Below are 19,746 nucleotides of genomic sequence, written 5' to 3' on the forward strand. Positions count from 1 at the left end.
ATAAACATGCAGTAAATAACTACCACAAAATAGCTTTAAAGCCAACGATTTTCTGCATCTAATGTAAAAAGTATTATCTTCTTGTAGAAGACAATGTATAATAAGTTAGGGAAGAGTCACAGCACATTGAAAATTATTTTGTGATAGAAAGATATTCTGTGGTTTTAAACCTCAAATGAAAAAGTCTATGACTATGTGAAAAATAGATGACATTAATTAGTAATTTGTAACATTAATACTCAGTCAACATGTCAATGTTCTTCAATTATACCTAATCAATAAGAAATACATTTGATTCCCTTGACCTAGACCTATATTAGCAGATAAATATTTTTTCCATCTTCTCTCCTTTATAAGGGGCTATAAGTTTCCTCATACTCTGCAAATCCTTATTTGCAAATGGATACAGGTAAGGAAGTATACAGCACAGATCTGGGATGGTGCTAAGGGCAGGCATGAAGTCAGTTCCTGTAGAGGGTCACAGTCAGTGGGGGAACTATGGGTAAGGTATAAGACCCCTCAGCACAGAGGGAACCTCCTAACAAAGTCTGGTTCAGCTCCCCATCTCCCCTAAGGGCTCTCATCCCTCCTGAGAAGTCAGGGGGCAGTGACAGCCTGCGTGGAGACTGAAGCAGAGTGATACCAGGTGGCAAACTACATACAATAGCAAGTTGTTTATGTGGTCCCACATGTTTAGTGTTGTTTTTGTTACATTATAAAAAGGGGAAAGCCCTTGAAATAAAGGGCTTTTTCTCACCATCCTCAAGAGTCCTGCCTCATCACTTCTTCACTAGGAAGGTGTATTTTAATCACTCTCGTGTGGGGGCTCTAGAAAGCAGGACACAAGTTCATTCTAGATGTGCCCATTTAATTAAATTCCTAGATTGTTTTGCTCTTACTCCATTCCTACATGAAGGCATTTTTGCACTGATTTGTGGGCCCATGTATAGACAAAAGTGTAGACATGTATTGTATAAACTAAGCCCACTTTTTTATTCTCCTACTGATCATTTAAAATTGTTAAATCAATAGTTCTCAAAGCATGGTCTGGGGACCCATGGAGTTCTTTAGACCTTTTCAATGATATCTACCAAGTCAAATCACCACCACCACCACCACCATCTTTATCTCTAATGTGATAAATAATTATACACACACACACACACACAACCAATAAAAACAAAAGCTCTTAATTTTTAAGAAGGTAAAAGGATCCTATGACCAAAAAGATTTGAGAAGTACTGTGTTAAACATTCAAGGTTTCTTTAATTGTCTGATATACTCTTATCACAAAATCCCAATTTTCATTATCTATATGTCACAGGTGCATGGGAAGAATTCATTTGATTGAAATTAAAAAAAAAATAAATATATTGACAAAAGTTTTAAAATTGGCTACTGCAAGAGACATTAGATGCAGACAAATGAACAATATAAATAAGAAACAAGGACAAAAGAGAGTATTAAACATAAGACAATCCTTTTACAATCTCTAACTGATAAATAAGTCTTACTTTGAAGCTGACTTGATGATCTGGTCAGTCAGCATGTCTCTCACCCTGAAATAAAAAGAAAACAGTTATTATACCTCATACTACTGTTAAAAATCTATTTCTTCTCTTGCTCTTCAACCAATAAGAAATATCTGGTCTTTTCTTTGTTCCTTAAAACTACTAATGTATTTAGTATACAATGAAATGGTTATGGTGATATGCCAATTAAGAAGGGTTTCATTTTCAATATCTGTCTTTGACTTAATTATACTAAGAGTTATCTTCAAAAAGCTCCATCCTGACTTTTCTAATGTGTGGTGGGAAATAAAAGTCCAAAACAGTTTGTTTAAACAGGATTATCCTGCATTTACAGAGAGCTTTCCAAAATAATAAATATAATAAAATCTTGTATCCAAAAATAAAATAGATAATATGAAAATTGATGTAGCATTTATTATACTTCAGAAAATAACTGGCTTAGTTATCATGTGCTATAATCATCTGAATTACTGGAAAAAGGACTACTGAAGTGCTCACATCTTTTAAAACATTTGAGTAATCACTTTTTAGTACACTACAGATCTGCATTTGTACAGCTTCTCATTTGAAACAAGATCAGAATGGAATATTCTTATATTGTCAAATGTCCCCAAGACAGCAATATGAAAGAATAGTCACATTATTATATTAAAATGTAATTACTAATCTAACAAAAATGATACCCATATCTTAGGCCAAATTTCTGAGAGGTAGAATTTCAAGTTATATGACAATACTGTATGATAAAAATAAAGATCAGGATTAAAAAAAAAGTCATTTCATTCAATATGAATTTTATTTCTAATTTAAAGGCTTGGCTACAAGATACTCTCTTGAAAGAATAGGATGTTATCATTTTTCATATCTGCATCCCTGGTTCCTAGTAACATAAGAAGTGATTAATAAATGCCTTTGCCTTGAACTAAAAATAAATGCAGAGTAAAAGCTTTTATATTTTAAAATTAAGTGATGCATAATTTACTGCCTTCTCCATACTATTAGAAAGATACATTTAAGCTACCTCAAGGAGGTAAGGGGATAGAGTGTGGGGATATTTTGAATGGTACATAAGGTTTCTCTCCCCCCCCCCCCATTATGTCATCATTCTTTCTCAAAGAATTTTAGAAACTAAAGAGGTTTTTGAGAAGTTCTGCTAAAAATAATAAGCATTTTATTTACTCTTCCTTATTTCTTACATTTCATATTCTAAAAACAGTCATGGAGTGGACAGAGTATTAGGCTTCTTGGAAAGAAGACATGTGCTTAAATGCTGTCTCCAATACTAACTAGCTGTATTATCATAAGCAAGTCATTTAGACTCAGCATCAATTTCTTCATCAGTAAAACAGGAACAAGAATACTGTGGTACCTACCTCAATGGATTTTTATGTACAAATGAAAAATATATAAAACACTCTGGAAAATTTAAAGCATTGTATCAATGTCAACTGTTATGGGAAAACTTGGCAAAATTAGCAATACATTTAATATTAATGAGGAAATATGAAATAAATGCATTACTACAAACAGAGATATTCTATCTTAGCACCACACTTCAAAACCAAAACTATACCTGAACATTCTATTTTTTTTATCTATAAATTTTTAGTAAATGTGAAAATCACAACTAATTTCTATGTGCACCCTTAACTAAAAGTAAACACTGGTTATAAATAAAGTTGCTAAGATTTAAGAGAACTTTTTTTTTTTTCTAAATGACTTTGATCAGCTCTTTTGCCCAATGTAGGATAGCAATTTCAATTGTCTTTTATATTCCAGTGCTGATACAGCCCAGAAACAGAAAAGTCCCAATTCACTCAGTAGAGTTCTTCCAGATTTGCCAAAGAAATAAAAGTCTTGATTTGGTATACTTGTGTCTAAAAGACAAGATTTCACTTCAAAGGAGAAAAAAAACCTTGATGAAATGTAGATTGGGAGGCAATGGTGGAGACAGAAAGGCATATTAAAGGATATATTAAAGAATCTGTGATTTAAAAAATGTATGTCCAAGGTTTTTTAGAAAAATATTTTAAAAAAGAATGAACCTTCACTTAAAATTTTATGTGTGTAGTACAGAAGTGGAGGTGGTTCTTTTTTTGTTTTTAATAAGAATCATCTAGCAGGTCATCAAGATTTATCTCTATAACACTCATGAAGAAATGACATCCTGCAATACTAAAACCCATTATGTAGCTACCTTTCCCCTAAGTTTTCACTTCCCACTACAAATTATGAGGAAAAGAAAGTCATTCCCTTACCAGAGCCAAGCTGTAAATTTCTTGTACTGTATCTCCTCAGGAGCATCTTTTCCGTGCTTTAATTGCATGTCCAGCTCTGCCTGTCTTCCCTAAAAAATCACAAGATAAATCATGAAGAAAACTACATTTGGAACAAGTTTAAACTTCTGTGAGAAAGACTTGAGTAACAGATATAACCCTTCCCTTGAGGGCAACTTCATAATTGGATCTAACTGTTCTTGATAGGATATTTTACTTTGAGAGATTGTGTGTTAAGAAAATACAATTATATCACTATATAATCATTTATTCATTTATGTAACATGTGCAGTCTAGAAACATTGTGTGTAAAGAACAAAGTATTACCTAGGAGTTAACTTTGGGGAGTCTCAGTAAAAACTTCTACTATCATCCTAATTGTCCCTTCTTTCTTGAATCTTTCTTCTTCATCCCATACAGCTCCCATGACCACACAAATAGATATTTTCATAGGCATTCAAATAGCTTCTCTCTAACTGCTATTTTGAACTAATATGTTATAAAAACAGATATTATACCAGGGATGTTCTGCAAATTCTATATCCCAGTGCAATATGTATCCGGAAAATGTGTTATGATCAGGTTGGGTAATACAATAATTTTTTTTTCTATATATTGCTCAGTAACTAATTTTTCATACATTAAGTTTACTTATGACAAGAGATAAAGCAGAACATCAACAACAAATGATGTTGGCAACATTTTGTAGTCTAAATTTTTTTTTCCTGATTTGCTAGTTTCTTTTAAAAGTAATATTTATTTTGACCAGATAATGCCCAACTGAATTTAGGCAAAATTTCAAATGCTGGGTGAGTTGGGCAAAGCCTCAATTTTTTGTTTTCTTTTTCCTTGACAGTTGTGAACTTCTTTAGAGGAGTACATGGTAATAAGAGATGTTGAAAATTGTGTCTTAGCTAAAAAAATTAGCTTGAGTAATAAACAATATAGATTCTAGTAACGTCAATCTTCTTTTAATATTACAAACCAGAAGAAAGCATCAAATCAATGACTGAGCCAGTTCACTATTCCTTTTTTATAATAATACATTTTTATTACTTGTGCTAATTTTTAACTTTTGTATTTTAAATTTTGAGCTTTGAATTCTCTCTCCCTCCTGTTCCTTCCCCTTTCCTTGAAAAAACAAGCAATATATCAATAATACATGTGAAATCATGCAAAATATATTTTAATATTAGCCACATTGAAAAAGAAAATAATCTTCTAAATTTCTCTGAAGCCATTAAGATCCTCATTTCTTATAGCATTCCATAGTATTCCATCACAATCATATACTACCACTTTTTCAGTCATTCCTCAACTGATAGTATCCCTGTCAGTTTCTAATTCCTTTTCACCATAAAAAGAATTACAATAAATATTTTTATACAAATAAGTATTTTTCCATGTCCTTTGAAATCTTTGGGATACAGATCTAGTAGTGGTATTGCTAGGTCAAAGGGCATTCACATTTTAAATTGTCTTCTAGATTGCTGGTCAGTTTTCATGATGACAGTGGCTTCAAGAGACACATACACACAAAAAAGAAAAAAGTTTCCTTAACATGACATAAATGTCAAAAGGTTAAAAGCATTCCATATATATATATATGTGTGTGTGTGTGTGTGTGTGTGTGTGTGTGTGTGTGTGTGTATATATATACCTTCCTTTTAGAGCAGAATAGAAATATCATGCATTTATATAGCTAATCTTTTCTTGAAACTATATTTTTGCAATATATAACTGAGTATGTTCCAAAAAATGTAACACGTGATTTGGTAATGTAATAATTCTTATTTCTCTTAAATTATTTCTATTTATCTTCAAGAATGCCCTCAATTTCCAGGATTCTTTGCTTTGTTAAATATTATATCTATGTCTTTCATGATTTTACATACTTCCACAAACATCATCTTTCATTCTTCAGCCCTATAAAATCAATAACTACTCTTTCTTATACCGAAATTCTCTATCCTTTAGAACAAGAAATCAAAGATAGCCTAAAAGAACTCTCACAAATATTAGCTTTCCATGTCAGATATTCTTCTTACTCCCTCCACCCCCCCAAAAAAATAAGATAAGGGGGACCTCTATTCCAAATATTGAATATATTTTCAGATTTTTTTCTTTTAACATACTGATCATTTTTGCTTGTTTTTCCCTTCTTTTCTTTCTTTGGAAAATATTCTTCGTAAAATGGGATGGCTCTCTATGAAGGGAAAGCATATAGAAAGAAATTTAAGCAATGATGAAAACAGAAACTATTGATAAAAAATTTTTTAAATAATTTAATATCCCATCCTACAAGTCAGAAAGGGAAAAAAAAAAAAACTAAGTAAACCCAACTTTAAAAGATTAAAGTCACTTTGGAAAATGATAGAAAAAGCAAAAAATATTTTCCCCAGATTTTCCCTAACTGTCCTCTTCATTCCATGGGTTATTATCATCCAAAGAATTCATTCCCTAGTGGTCACCCTTCCAATATCATAATGACACTTACCTGTCAGAGTTTCTACCTGCTGCTCAGCCTTTAAGAAAAGCTCAAGTCATGGGATGGGATGGGAGGGAGGGGATGAATATTCAGGTAAAATTTCTACATTTATTTTGTTTCAATTCTTGACAGATAAACATCACAATTTGAATAACAGAATATATTATAAGACAGTTCTTGCAATTTCTTAGATTCTGGTTCATTATAAACACAACTCACATCTGTGAATTTGGCACAAAAATAACTGACTGACAAAGAAAAGCTGAATATTTAAGTTGCCATGTCTATCCTCATATTCAAAATTATTATTTTTTCCTGAAAAGAGTGACCTTGGCTCTAACAAATGGCCTATCTTTCCAATATGGTTTCTCAGCATTACTTGGTATGGTCTCACTAAATCATCTTAAGATAATTTTTAAAAAATAATGTCCTGCCTTTGTGACTTTGCTTACTCCACTGTCTCTTCTTGAAGTGGTCTCCCCAACTTCTTTTCACCACTCTGCATCTACTACTAAAGTTGTTCTTCAGTTATTTTTCAGTCATGACTCTTTGTGACCCCATTTGGCAAAGATATTGAAGTGACTTTCCATTTTTTTCTTTCCCTCCTTTTACAGATGAGCAAACTAAGGAAAACAGGGTCAAGTGATTTGTTCAGGTCACAAAGCCTCTTTGTTGAGGCTAGAAATTACTACACTTACGACTCAACATAAAACTCAGTTCCTTTTCAAGAAGCTTTCCCTAACATCCCTAGCAAAATATTTCTTTACTTTATATTTTCTTAGTAAGTCCACAAACATGATAAAAGAATCATACAATTTAAATTGTATTTGATCATATGTTATTTTTAAATTATTTTCATTTCTTTGCTTGTGGTCACTAAATAAACTGTAAACTTCAGTAAGAAGACCTTAAAATCTTTTTATGTCTTTCTTTGACACTTAATTCCAAAAAAGTCTGTAAAGATATTGAATACCTCAACTAACAAGCATTTATTAAGAGCTTATTATATGTGACATTTTAGTCCGGAAAATAAGTGAAAAGGGTTCAAACCTCAGAGAGCTTATAGTGAAATAAGTCAAACAAAATATACACATGAATATAAGTAAAAAATAGAAAAAAAATGAATAAAAAGAAATTTGGAGAGATGTGTTAATATCTGTAAGGACTAGAAAAAGTCTCATAAAGAGGGTAATAATTATGTGAAGTCTTGAAAGAAACCAGGAATTCTAAGAACCAGAGATAATACTGGCCTGGGTAATATACAGTATAAAAAACCAAGATAAAAGATGGATTATCAGGTGTTTACAATAATAAGAAAGGTAGTATGACAAGAATATAGAAGAAAAGATGGAGATTCAAGAAATGAATACTGAAAATGCAGTAAGGAACCAGATTAAATGCCAAAATGAGCAGTTTATATATTATCCTAGATATGATAAGGAATAACAGGAGGCTGGTTAGTATAGAGATTGACAGGATAAAAACTTTACTTTCAGAAAAATCTTTCATAGGATTTGGAATTTAATAAGATTGATTGAAGTGGGGAAAACTTGAGAAGAAGAGGCAAGAAAGAAGATTACTGAAATAGTTGGGAAGTGGTAAGAACATGAATGAAAATTGTAGCAGTTAAGTGGAGAAAATGAAAGAGATGTAGAGATAGAAAGCTCTGGCAAATGAATGAATATGAGGGGTATGAGAGTGAAGAAATAAGCATGAAATTGAGAATCTAGGCTTCAGTTATTGGAAGGATGGTAGTGCTATAGAAAGTAATAGGGAAGCTGAGAAGTTACAGAAGATAAGGGCTTCCGTTTTTGAATGTGTTGATTTTAGGTGCTGACAGGTTATCCAGCAAGGAATGTTTGACAGGGAGAATGGCACTCAAGAGAGAATCTAGTACCGGATATAAAAATTTGGGAGTCATCTGCCTCATAGGATAACTAAATCCATAGGAGCTGTTAGGATACCAAGTAAGAAAAAAGAAGGGCAAAAAAGGAGAAGCTAGCTAGCAAGAATTCCAAAGAATCTAGAAGAGATCTTTGGGGGACATCTCTGTCACTTCATATTAAATATGACACAGATGATAATAAGCAAAGGAAAATGAAGATTGATCAAACAGAAAGGAAGGGAACCAGGAAAGAGTTGCATAGAAGAATACAGACAAAGCAACTGTGATGCTGAGGGTATTTGCAGGTCATGGTGAGACATATGAAACAATGAGAGACAGAATAATAACAGAGTGTAATGACATAAGGGAATTTCCAAATTCTTGATCATGAAATTGGGAGTACTTGAAAGTGTCAGCAATATCAAGGGTATGACCATCTTCATATAGATAAGGTAGAGTGAAAAAGGTCCTATGCTTGGGGATTGAAGTGAACATAAATATGTAAATTAAAGTTCCACAGTGCAGGTAGACACTTGTATGCAAGGAGCAACTATGTAACAGGTAACGAATACATCCAGAAGGGAAAAAACAATATCCTCAGCTTGGGAAATAACAGTCACATTGGATAACAAAAGAGTGAACTCAGGAGTAGTCATAGAGGAACAATAGTAGAGGGAAGGTCTAGAAGTGGTGATGGGAACTAGTCTACAATGATAGGTTTTAATCTTACGTCTACCACTTAATAGACACAAAGACATGGGCAAGTCATTTGACCTCATTAACCTTCAGTTTCCTCATTATAAAATGGATATTTACATTAACCTCACCTCACAAAGTTTGTTGTGGAAAAAGTATCCTGCTCCCCCTCCTCCCAATCCAATAAACTTTTATTGTTGGGTTATTTTTTTAAATCATCATTTATGCCATGAATTCATAGATTAGTTCCAACAGCTCAGGCTGCTTGCTATTTGTTCTCACAAAGTGTGCTTCTCTGGGTAGAGCAGGCTGATGTTTCAGATGAACTCAAGTTCTTTTTATTTTGGCTTCCTCCTTTTGATCCTTTTCCTTTACCCACTTCAGGAAGCTATCTCTGCTCTTAGAGAGCTTACTATGCTCAATACACACATTAATTCTCTAGGCTAGAATCTTGCCCTTAACTTGTTTGTTTACAACAATGCCTGCAGCATTGAGAAACATTATACACCCATCCAGTTTGCCACGGTAACATTTGTGGGACATTCCAGGCTGAACTGTGCCCATACCCTTAATATCTGTAATATCACCTTTCTTGTGTATTCTCATATATGTAGCCAAAGTGACAAGGTCATGTTTTCAAAAGAACCTAGAAAACATGTATCCTAGCCTTCTCCTTTTTCCTTTTTCTGTTCATCATTTTGGCAACTCGCTGGAATATGGCAGAGCCAGTAGAAAGCTGTAGGAAAAGTATTCTATAAACTCTAAAAACTTCATAAGGATAGTGATCAAAACACTATGTTAAGAATGAAGAGACAGATGATAGACAGAATGAAAGAATGAAGGAAAAAAGCATTTATTGAGTGCACCATGATCCAAAGAGAAAAGCAAGATAACCCTATACTTAAAAAATTCACATTCTAGTAGAGGGAGAAAACATATATAGGAAGGTGCAACTTCAGAACAAATGGGAAGGTCTGATGGTCCAGTTGGCAGGTAGTCTAGTTTGGCTGCAGCACAGAGGAGAGACAAGGCTGATGTATAAGCATGCCATACCCATTTCTGTCACTGAACAATTTGACAATGGCAAAGACTTTTTTTTGGTAATAACTTTCATCTATGAGTCTTCCACAGCTATGGTTACTGAGGAGGCAGGGACTGTAGGACAGACAAAAGTGCCACAAAGAATCTCCCCTGGATGATTAGGGTAGAAATCCGGGCCTTGACAGACACTACCACTTAAAAGACTCCTGAGTGCAGGGTCCAGGGGTAGCCTTCAAAAGGGTCTGTAAAATGCAGCCATCATGAAGGTACACGGTTTGGTGGGAATTATTCGTGCTACCTCTCTTCTCTTCTATAGCACTTTCAGGTGGCAGCTGGTCACTGGCTAGTGTTGGCTAAACCAGAATCTCTATAAGTGCTGGCTAAATCCACACAGAGATTACTGCCTTGGACAATAGCTCTAGTTCAAGCTGGAGGCAGAGCCAATGACACTGAGTGAATGGATATTTTTATTCTTGGTGCTCCTAAGTTAGAAGCATATTTGAAAGCAGAGAACACTGGTTTTGTAAAGTTCAACCTAGGATACATAGTCTTCAAGCTCTAGGAAACAGAGTACAATGAAACACTATCTCCTAAGCTAAATGTATCAAAAGTTGTTTGACTAAATAATCTCCTAACCTAATACAAATATGCCTGACACAAGCTTACAAAAAAGATTGTAATACCTCTAATGAGGGAGTGTCTTCTAGGACAGAAATCCTTGGTACTGTGGAGACAACGAGTCTAGACTTTGTCTCAGCTCTACTAAATACAATAATTTCTGCATGTTAATTTCATTTAAAATACACTTTGTACTTCTAAACAACTGTGGTTGCTGTTAGATTCTTTTCATCTTCTGAGTAATACTTCCATGATCACAAATACTATTGGTACTGCTAAAAATATCCAACTAGATTTTCACAAATATATTAAGTCTCTAAAATGTTTGTACTATATGACAGAGATCCCATCATTTTGTGTATGTTCATATGCAAAAGACTTCAAAAATTGAAAGGTCCCATATACTTGCTTTCATGGAAACAAATAATTGGGGGGAGGGAGAAGAAGACTCCCAACAATGGGGAATAATGGATAAACAAATTTAGTGGTGCATGAATTTAATAGAATATCTTACTATGCCATAAAAAACAATGAATAGAATCTATAGAATAAACAGAGGAAAGCATATATAAACCAATGCAAAATATAAAGCAGAAAAAGTATAGCTATAAATATATATATAAAGGAAAATGAAAAAAAAAACATAATTGAAATATTCTCTTCATCTTTAATTCCTTTGCCATCACCTTCCACTCTTTCCTAACCTTCCCTAGTTTGGCAAAGTGATAGCCCTTCTCCTTATTAAGGCCAATCCCTAGGTGCACTTGATCTCCTTCTGCTTTCTCCCTCCCTATCCTCTTCACTCAATTTTCTGAAGCACACAGGTTTCTATCACGTTCCCTCTATCTCAATTTCTCTGTTGCATTCTAACTTCGTCCTAATAGTATCTTTCCTACAATCTTTATACATGTTCCATCCATAAAAAAACGTTCACTAGACCCAATGAGATCTTGTTATCAATTGATGGATCAGACAAGAAGAATGCTTTGCAAACCTTAAAGTGTTACATCTTATTATCCTATAACTTCTCTCTTTCTCAATCAAGCTCCTTGAAAAATGTGGTCTATAGTCACTGCTTCCATTTCCTCTCCCCTCTCTCTCCTCAAGCTTTTGCAATCTGGCTTTCCAACCTCATTATTCAACTGAAATTGCTCATTCCTGATGATCTCTTTTAATGGTCCAACTTTTTCTCAGTCTCCATCTTTCTCAGTCAGTTAACACTACTGACTTTCATATTTTTCCCAATCTGGGTTATCTTGGTTTGTTTCCTACCTGTATGACAATTCCTTCTCAATCTGTTGTTGATTCATCTTCTAAATCAGGGTTCCTCAAACTTTTTAAATAGGGGGCCAGTTCACTGACAGTTGCAGGGCCAGACTATAGTAAAAACAAAAACTTTGTTTTGTGGGCCTTTAAATAAAGAAACTTCATAGCCCTGGGTGAGGGGGATAAAAGTACTCAGCTGCCACATTTGGCCCATTATACTAGGAGCTAGGGACACAAACAAAAAGAATGAAATAATCTTTATTCTTAAGGCTCTTGCATTCTAATGTAAGAAGCAATAAGGATATATTTCAGCATATATAGAACAAAGCATAAAGTGAATAATTACAAATTATTCTAGTTTGAGGACCCCTGTTCTAAATCATACTCCTTAAATATAAGCATTCCCCCCAAGTTTCTATAGTATATACCATTTTCTTTTCTCCCTCTATAATCTGTCTTGGAAAATGCATTAGCTCCCATGGACTATCAAATCTATACAGATGATTCACAGATAAATAGATAATATACTCTATTTATCTGAGGCATCTACATAGATAGATTTGATAGCTAAATATGAGTTTCTATATTTTCAACAGATAGATTAGAGATATATACATTTCTATTCAGTGCTAGCCTCCCTCCTGAGCTTTAGTCTCACTTTATTAGACATTTCAAACTGAATATTCAGAGACAGTTCAAACTTAAGATGTCCAAAACTGCATTCATTATTGTACACCCTCCAATATCATGCCCTGCCAAATTTCATTCTTGTGAACTTTCGTTTACCATCTTTCAGATTCTCAGATTTATAAACTTTGTATTACTCAATCTCCCTCACCCCACATTTTTAAGCAGTTACCAAATCTCATCATTATTAACTTTATAACAACTTTGGCATCTGACCCCTTTTTACCACACACACAGCTACCACTTTATTTTAGTTCAGGCCTTCATTACCTCTTCTCTATATTACAGAGTTAATGATGTAGATTCCTATATTCAATCAACTAATGGATTTCCTCTTATATCTAGGTTAAAACATAAACTCCTTTATTTAGTCATTAAAGTCCCTTACAACCTAGTTACACTCTATCCTTCCAGCCGCACTGAGAATCACACTCCCTTCTATACTATGAAATCTAGCCAAATTAGCTTTCTCTCTTTTCTTCATGTATGAAATTCCATTTCCTATTCCCATGCTTTTGTCTTAACTGTTCTGTATCTTAGAATGAACTCACTCCTTACCTATATTTCATAATGCCCTATTCTTCCTTTAGGACACAAATCAGGTACATTTTTAAATATTAAGTTGATCCTGATGTCCATAATCATTATGGCCTGCTTTCCTTTATTACCTTTCATTTAACTCTTATAATTATTTGTAATTATTCACTTTATGCTTTGTTCTATATATGTTGAAATATATCCTTATTGCTTCTTACATTAGAATGCAAGAGCCTTAAGAATAAAGATTATTTCATTCTTTTTGTTTGTGTCCCTAGTTCCTAGTATAATGCCTGGAAAATAGCAAGACATTTAATAAATTGTTGCTTGCTTGCTCAATTATAATTCCCAAACTTCTGATCCTAAAAGAGATGAAAAAAATGAGCCTCCATTCATTCATTTCTGAGATAGTATCTACTATCAGGATAGCCTAATATGTTTAGTCTTATAAAAATGTTTTTTGTCTTCTTAAATTCTAGCACCAGCAACCTGTCCACTATGCCAACTAATTGTGTGTGTGTGTGTGTGTATAAACATGCATACTGAGAAATGAAAATTCTGTAATAACGAAATATGTCAATAAAACTTTTTAAATAGAGGGCACAGTATATAAACATCAATCTACTTCAGGAATTTTTTAAGCTATCTGAATTACTATGATATTAAAACTGAATACTAGTGAGTGTCTTTTGTAAAATGCATTAGACATCAAGGGTGAGAAAGTCATTCATTGACATTCAACAACCATTTATGAACTCCCTATTATTTGCAGGGCTCTGTGCTCCTAAATAGAACATACAATATATGCTGAAAATTGAACAAATTGAATAGCTGTTGTTATAACTGCAAAATGCAAAGCCAATAATGTCAGATTCTCTATTTTTCTTTTAAGGAGAATTGTATAAACCCATAATAAAAAGAGAAACATAGAACTGATAGGAAGATAATAACAAATGTGTTTATAAATGATAATGCCAACAAATGATTTAATAGTACTTAGGGAAACACACTGAAACATAATGTGAGTTGCTATCTCAACTGACCTGGATGAGAATTAAAAATAGTGAAAAATGGGTTAGATAAGGTTAAAAAATAATAAAAAATGGTAAGTTACAGGGTAGGCAGCTAAATCAGAAATTATAATGCTAAATCACTGAGCTCTATATTCACAAATGAGGTAGAAAATACTTGAATGGATGTATGGGTTTATCAACATGGATAATCTTTGACAATACAGGTAATAGTCCACCTCTACCTTCTCATCCCTTCAAACTTCTGTTTACCTTTGTTTGTAACTCTTCCACAAAAGATCTATTCAACATATTGGTGCGTAGGTCTGTTTATGTTACATAGGATTTCAATACAACACTTACTGCTTATATATTAACCTTCAAGCTAGATATGTGACCAGTCAATCTCCTTTTCTTATATCAATTTCACAAAAATGTTTAAACTACTTTTGGAGAATTACTTGTTCTTGGCAAGATGTTATAATACATTTCTGCCCACCATGCTTCTCTTCCTTTGATTTAGGTTATCCAGATTTTAATTCATTTTAATTCAATGAGAATTAAATGTCTCACGGTGTAAGGTGTAGGCAGCCATATGTGCAGTGGATAGACAGATGGGCCTAGAGTCAGAACATGTTCCTGAGTTATCATACGCTTGACCCTGGACAAGTCACTTAGCCCAGTTTGCCTCAGTTTCTCTTCTGTTAGATGAGATGGAGATGAAAACGCAAACCAATTCAATATTTCTACCAAGAAAATGCCAAACGGGACCACAAAGAATTGCATACAACTTTAAAATGACTGAACAAGTCTAAAGCGATAGAAATACAAACATGAAAAAGCAGTGCTGTGGTGTTCTTTTTTAAAATATAATGGTTCTCTGGGTGCCGGTTTCTTGGGGAGGTTTTCTGGAGGCAGCCTTAGTTTCAGATCAGAGTAATAATCACTTCAAATACAGCCAGTTGATAAAATCCAAACGTTTATTTTCTCCTTCTTTGATTCTAAGAGCTCTTGCAGCTTGTCCTTTGCTTCTGCCTCTGCCTCAACTCCAACTCGTGGCTTTCAATCTTCCAAAGTGACTTCTGGCTCTAGCTCAACTCCCACTCGTGGCTTCTTCTGAACTGACCCTGATTGGCTCACTGAAGCTCTTTTTATGCTTGGTGTAAAAGGTTGACTCCTCTGAGAATGGGATTATCGGAGAGTGGGAGTATGGGTTTCTGACTTGTGAATCTCATACTGAATATTGACTTGTGAATCTCCCAAAAGTGTGAACTCCAATGAGTACTTAAATACATTAGGAGCTAGAGAATTTGCTAAGTACCATGCTAAATTAGGCAACTGATATCACTTTGTAAGGATTCTAACACAGTGCTGCTCTCAAGAAGCTTATATTTTGCTAAGGCTATTGCCTTGTACATTATACATGGATATAAAAATACAGGGAATTTGAAAAAGAAGCAACAACTTTGGGGAACGATGGAGATTAGAAAATGATTCCCAGGGACGGGATCTATTTTGAAACTTAAAAGAATCTGGGTGTTGATGAGGACATCCTAAGTATGTTAAAGTACAAAGACACAGAGGGAAGAGATGAAATATGAAGGAAGGGTGGGAGGAGACAACAAAGAATTCAGATTAACTAGAATATGAAGGACATCAAAGGGTACAATATTTAAAAAATACAGCAAAGGTAGATGAGTCAGACTATGAAAAACCTTCAATGCCATTTTGTTTTCTTTCTCATTTTTTTCCCTTTTTGATATGAATTTTCTTATGCAGCATGATATTTGTGGAAATATGTATAGAAGAATTGCACACATTTAACATATATTGAATTACTTGCCATCTAGGAGAGGGGATGAGGGAAAGGAAGGGAAAAAAATTAGAACACAAGTTTTCATAAGGGTGAATGTTGAAAATTATCCATGTATAGATTTTGAAAATAAAAATCTTTAATTAAAAAAAAAAAACCTTCAATGCCAGATTGAGTTATAGGAATTTGCTAAAGATTGTTGAGCAATGAAATATCAGGCAGAGTTAGGTCATAAGAATATTATTTAACATGAATGTGGAGGATAAATTATAAAGTAAAAGAAACAGAAATAAGTAGATTAATTAAGCTACTTTGATAATCATTGTAAGAGGTGGACTAAGACAGTGGTCATATGAAGGAGAAAAGGAGATAAAGGTAAGGGAAGTTGGGGAAAGAGGATTTAAAAGATCTAGCAACTGACTGAATATGTGGGAGAAGGAAGGGAAAAGAGGAAGGAAATAAGAATTTATTTAAGTATTTACTATTTGCCACATACTATGTTGAATACTTTAAAAATATGATCTCATTTGATCCTTGTGACAATCCTGAAGAGTAGGTGTTACTGTTCCCTCATTTTACATTGAGGAAACTGAGATAGCCAGACAGAAACCTACTAAGTGGCCCTAGGTAACACAGCATTAAAAGTCTGAGTCTTTGCATTCAAAATTTCCTGACTCTAGGCTCAATGTCCAATTCACTGAGCCACCTAGTGGTAGGGAAAGAAAGAGAGATTGAAAACTTCAATGGCTAAAATCCCTGTAATGTCATCAGTAGAAATATGGAAGTTTGGAAAGACTGGTAGGATTATCAGGAGAAACAATGAATTCTATTTGGGCCAACATTCAGGTGAAAATGTCCAGCACAGAGTTGGAGATGTGGAATTATAGTTCAAGAAAGAGAGGCTAAGGCTAGCTATAAAGATCTGAGAGTCATCTGTTAATGATAATTAAATTAATGGGAGCTGATATAGACCACAAATGGATAATTTACAGATAAGAAAAGGAGGATAATCAAAAGTATCAAACAACCAAACAATCAATAAGCATTTAATAATCCATGACAGAAGCCATTAAAAAAAAAAAAAAAGATTACGGGGAACAAAATAAAAGGTTAGTTTCAGCTTAAAATCTCTTTAACATAAACATGATTATCACTTTTAATATTTAATGCTTACTGCATGTTTGACAAGTAAGACATCTAGGGCAAAATGACAAGATATACATATTCGACACGAAAATTGTCTAGGGCAGAAGTGTCAAACATGAAGTACAGTCCAACCAATTTAAAATGTAATTGGGAAATATTAATGAAATAAATTAAAATACATTAGAACACAGCTAATGTTAAATGTAGTCTTAAGTTGATGTGTGGTCTGCAGATATCCTTATAAATAGTTTAATGGCCCCCTCTCTATTTGACCTTGACTCAGCTGTTCTATGGTAATGAAAGCTACCAGGCTACTTTTTAGTGGAGAATGAAAGATTTGCTTCAATAAATAAGCATTTATTATTTATTAAAATCATATATTATTATTGTTTCTTTTTTTTAACCAAATAACTCCTTTCTTCACTAAAATCCTACTTTGATGTCTGATCACAGTACTGAGGAAACCCTTGGTTCTCAAACTTTAGACCAATAAGATACAAATACTCACAGGTCCTTGGAAGCCTAAAAAATGCTTAAAACATGAGTCTAACATTTAAGTATCTCTTTTACCTGACAAGAAACCTTGAGTAATTTCAACAGGCTCATTACCCAAAGGGATCATGATATGGATCATGATATTTTTCAGCCACTGCAACTCATGAAAATCTTCAAACTAAAGCACAGAAACAAGATCATTACCCTGATAAAATCTTTGATCCTCAATAAGTAAATATTTATGTTTTTAAAAAGCTACAACAAAGAAAATGTACTTTACTCGTCATCCAAAGCTACCATTCACCAAATGACAAAGGAATAAAAATCTCACTAGCAGTTATTTCAAAATGTTCTTCCCAGAAGTCATTAGATTCAAAAATAAATAGCATAAACACTGCTTACTCAAGGATGAGTGGGGAATACTGTAAAACTGACATTAAATTCTTTTCTCTAATGAAAGCTTCAAGAATGGCTAAGTGTTAACAGGTAATCCTCTAAAACTTCCAATAAAAAATACTATTGACGACTAGAAGAAAATGCTCTCAGATCCTGATGATTTCCATCTATAATCGATATGTGCTATCCTTTCCTCAAATAAGTTAAATGGAAATAGGATGAAGAATAAATAATGGTTAAGAGTATAAGCTATACAACTTTGACACAGCCAACTTTTTATCACCAGACTATCAACTAAAGCACCACATATTTTTGATCTCCATATCTATCAGGACATCATTTATTCAAAAGATATTGTGAAAGGCAATGGGTTGAGGATGGAATTTAAACAGATATTGAATAGACAATATTTAAACAGACAATTCAGTGATAAGAATTCTTGGTCACTTCCAGATATGAAAGTGTTTTCCAGTTAAACCTCAAATGAAAGTACTACACTGTACATTTAGTCAGCCAACAATCACATATCAAGCATCTATTCAGGGCCAGGGACTGTGCTAAGCCTTGGGATACAAAGATAAAAGTGTCCATACTATCAAGAGATCATTAAATACTTCAACAACAATACTATATGATGATCAATTCTGATGGACGCGGCCCTCTTCAACAATGGGATGAATCAAATCAGTTCCAATAGTGCAGTAATGAATAGAACCAGCTACACCCAGTGAAAGAACTCTGTAAAATGAGTGTGAACCACCTTCATAGAATTCCCAATCCCTCTATTTTTGTTCGCCTGCATTTTTTATTTCCTTCACAGGTTAATTGTACATTATTTCAAAGTCTGATTCTTCTTGTGCAGCAAAACAACTGTATGGATATGCATACATATATATATCGTACTTAACATATACTTTAATATATTTAATAAGTATTGGTCAACCTGCCATTTGGGGGAGGGGGTGGGTGGGAGGAGAAAAATTGGAACAAAAGGTTTCAATGCTGAAAAATTACCCATGCATATATCTTGTAAATAAAAAGCTATTTTTTAAAAAAGTGTTCATATTCTCAAGAACTCTCAGTCTAATGGGGACAAAATGCAAACAACTATATATATCAAGTTATATATAAGAGATTAGAGATAATTTCAGATGGAAGGCACTGAGATAAAAGAAGAATGAGAGAAATCTGAAAAAGTTAAATTTAGGAGTCATTCTGTTTTCCTAATTTCACAAACCATTTATTTCTATTATCTAAATCCTACTTTCTAAAAATACTCATAACTCTTAATTGTAGTCCATACATGTACCACAAAGACTCCTTTTGAAATTCTTTTCCACTCTGGAGTTTAAAGCAGGGAGAAAGGATCAAGTAGTTTGTTTTTTCTTTGTGTTATATGAGCAGCATTTCAATTTATTTTAGAATTACTTTCTTTAAGTTACAAAGCTTAGAACACTATTACCTGTGGTAAATACAATGAAAACTTCATGTTCTATTTTAAAAGCCTCACCTGAGATTTCCATTAAAAAAAAAAAAAATGGAAATGCCCCTATTCCAGTGTCTCACACTAGATGAGAAAGACACCCTTGAATGGGAAGGGGGGGCAGCAGTGCCAAGGCTCTAAAAGGTTCTATCATTTAGGAGGTACTTCAAGTGAGACCATGAGAACAGCCTGTGACAAAAAATTCAGGTGAGGTATGGGTCAGAGAGGCTCATCAACAGACTAGCCAGGATAGATTGATCCATACATACATACATACATACGCACGCATACTTTTAAAATTGCAACTAGATTAAGATCATCTACTAACTTATGGAGGATGGTCAGGAAGGCTTGGATTCAATTCTAGCTTATGAGAA

At 33.7% G+C, this 19,746-nt stretch overlaps 1 protein-coding gene and 1 pseudogene across 6 annotated transcripts in view; both read right to left on the minus strand.

Moving 5' to 3' along the window:
- The window catches only part of FOCAD (focadhesin), a 352,199-nt gene that overhangs the window by 70,208 nt on the left and 262,245 nt on the right, over positions 1-19,746 (minus strand). For all 6 annotated transcript variants that reach the window (XM_031969053.1, XM_031969044.1, XM_031969047.1 and 3 more), the window contains 2 exons: positions 3,791-3,879; positions 1,515-1,559 (listed from right to left, as the gene is read on the minus strand). In XM_031969053.1, the coding sequence (XP_031824913.1) occupies positions 1,515-1,559; positions 3,791-3,879 (134 nt within the window). The remainder of the gene's footprint in view (positions 1-1,514; positions 1,560-3,790; positions 3,880-19,746) is intronic.
- On the minus strand, positions 4,989-19,375 carry LOC105749484 (annotated as a pseudogene).

Source organism: Sarcophilus harrisii, chromosome 1 (assembly GCF_902635505.1).
Source record: "Sarcophilus harrisii chromosome 1, mSarHar1.11, whole genome shotgun sequence".
Taxonomy (NCBI): Eukaryota; Metazoa; Chordata; class Mammalia; order Dasyuromorphia; family Dasyuridae; genus Sarcophilus; species Sarcophilus harrisii.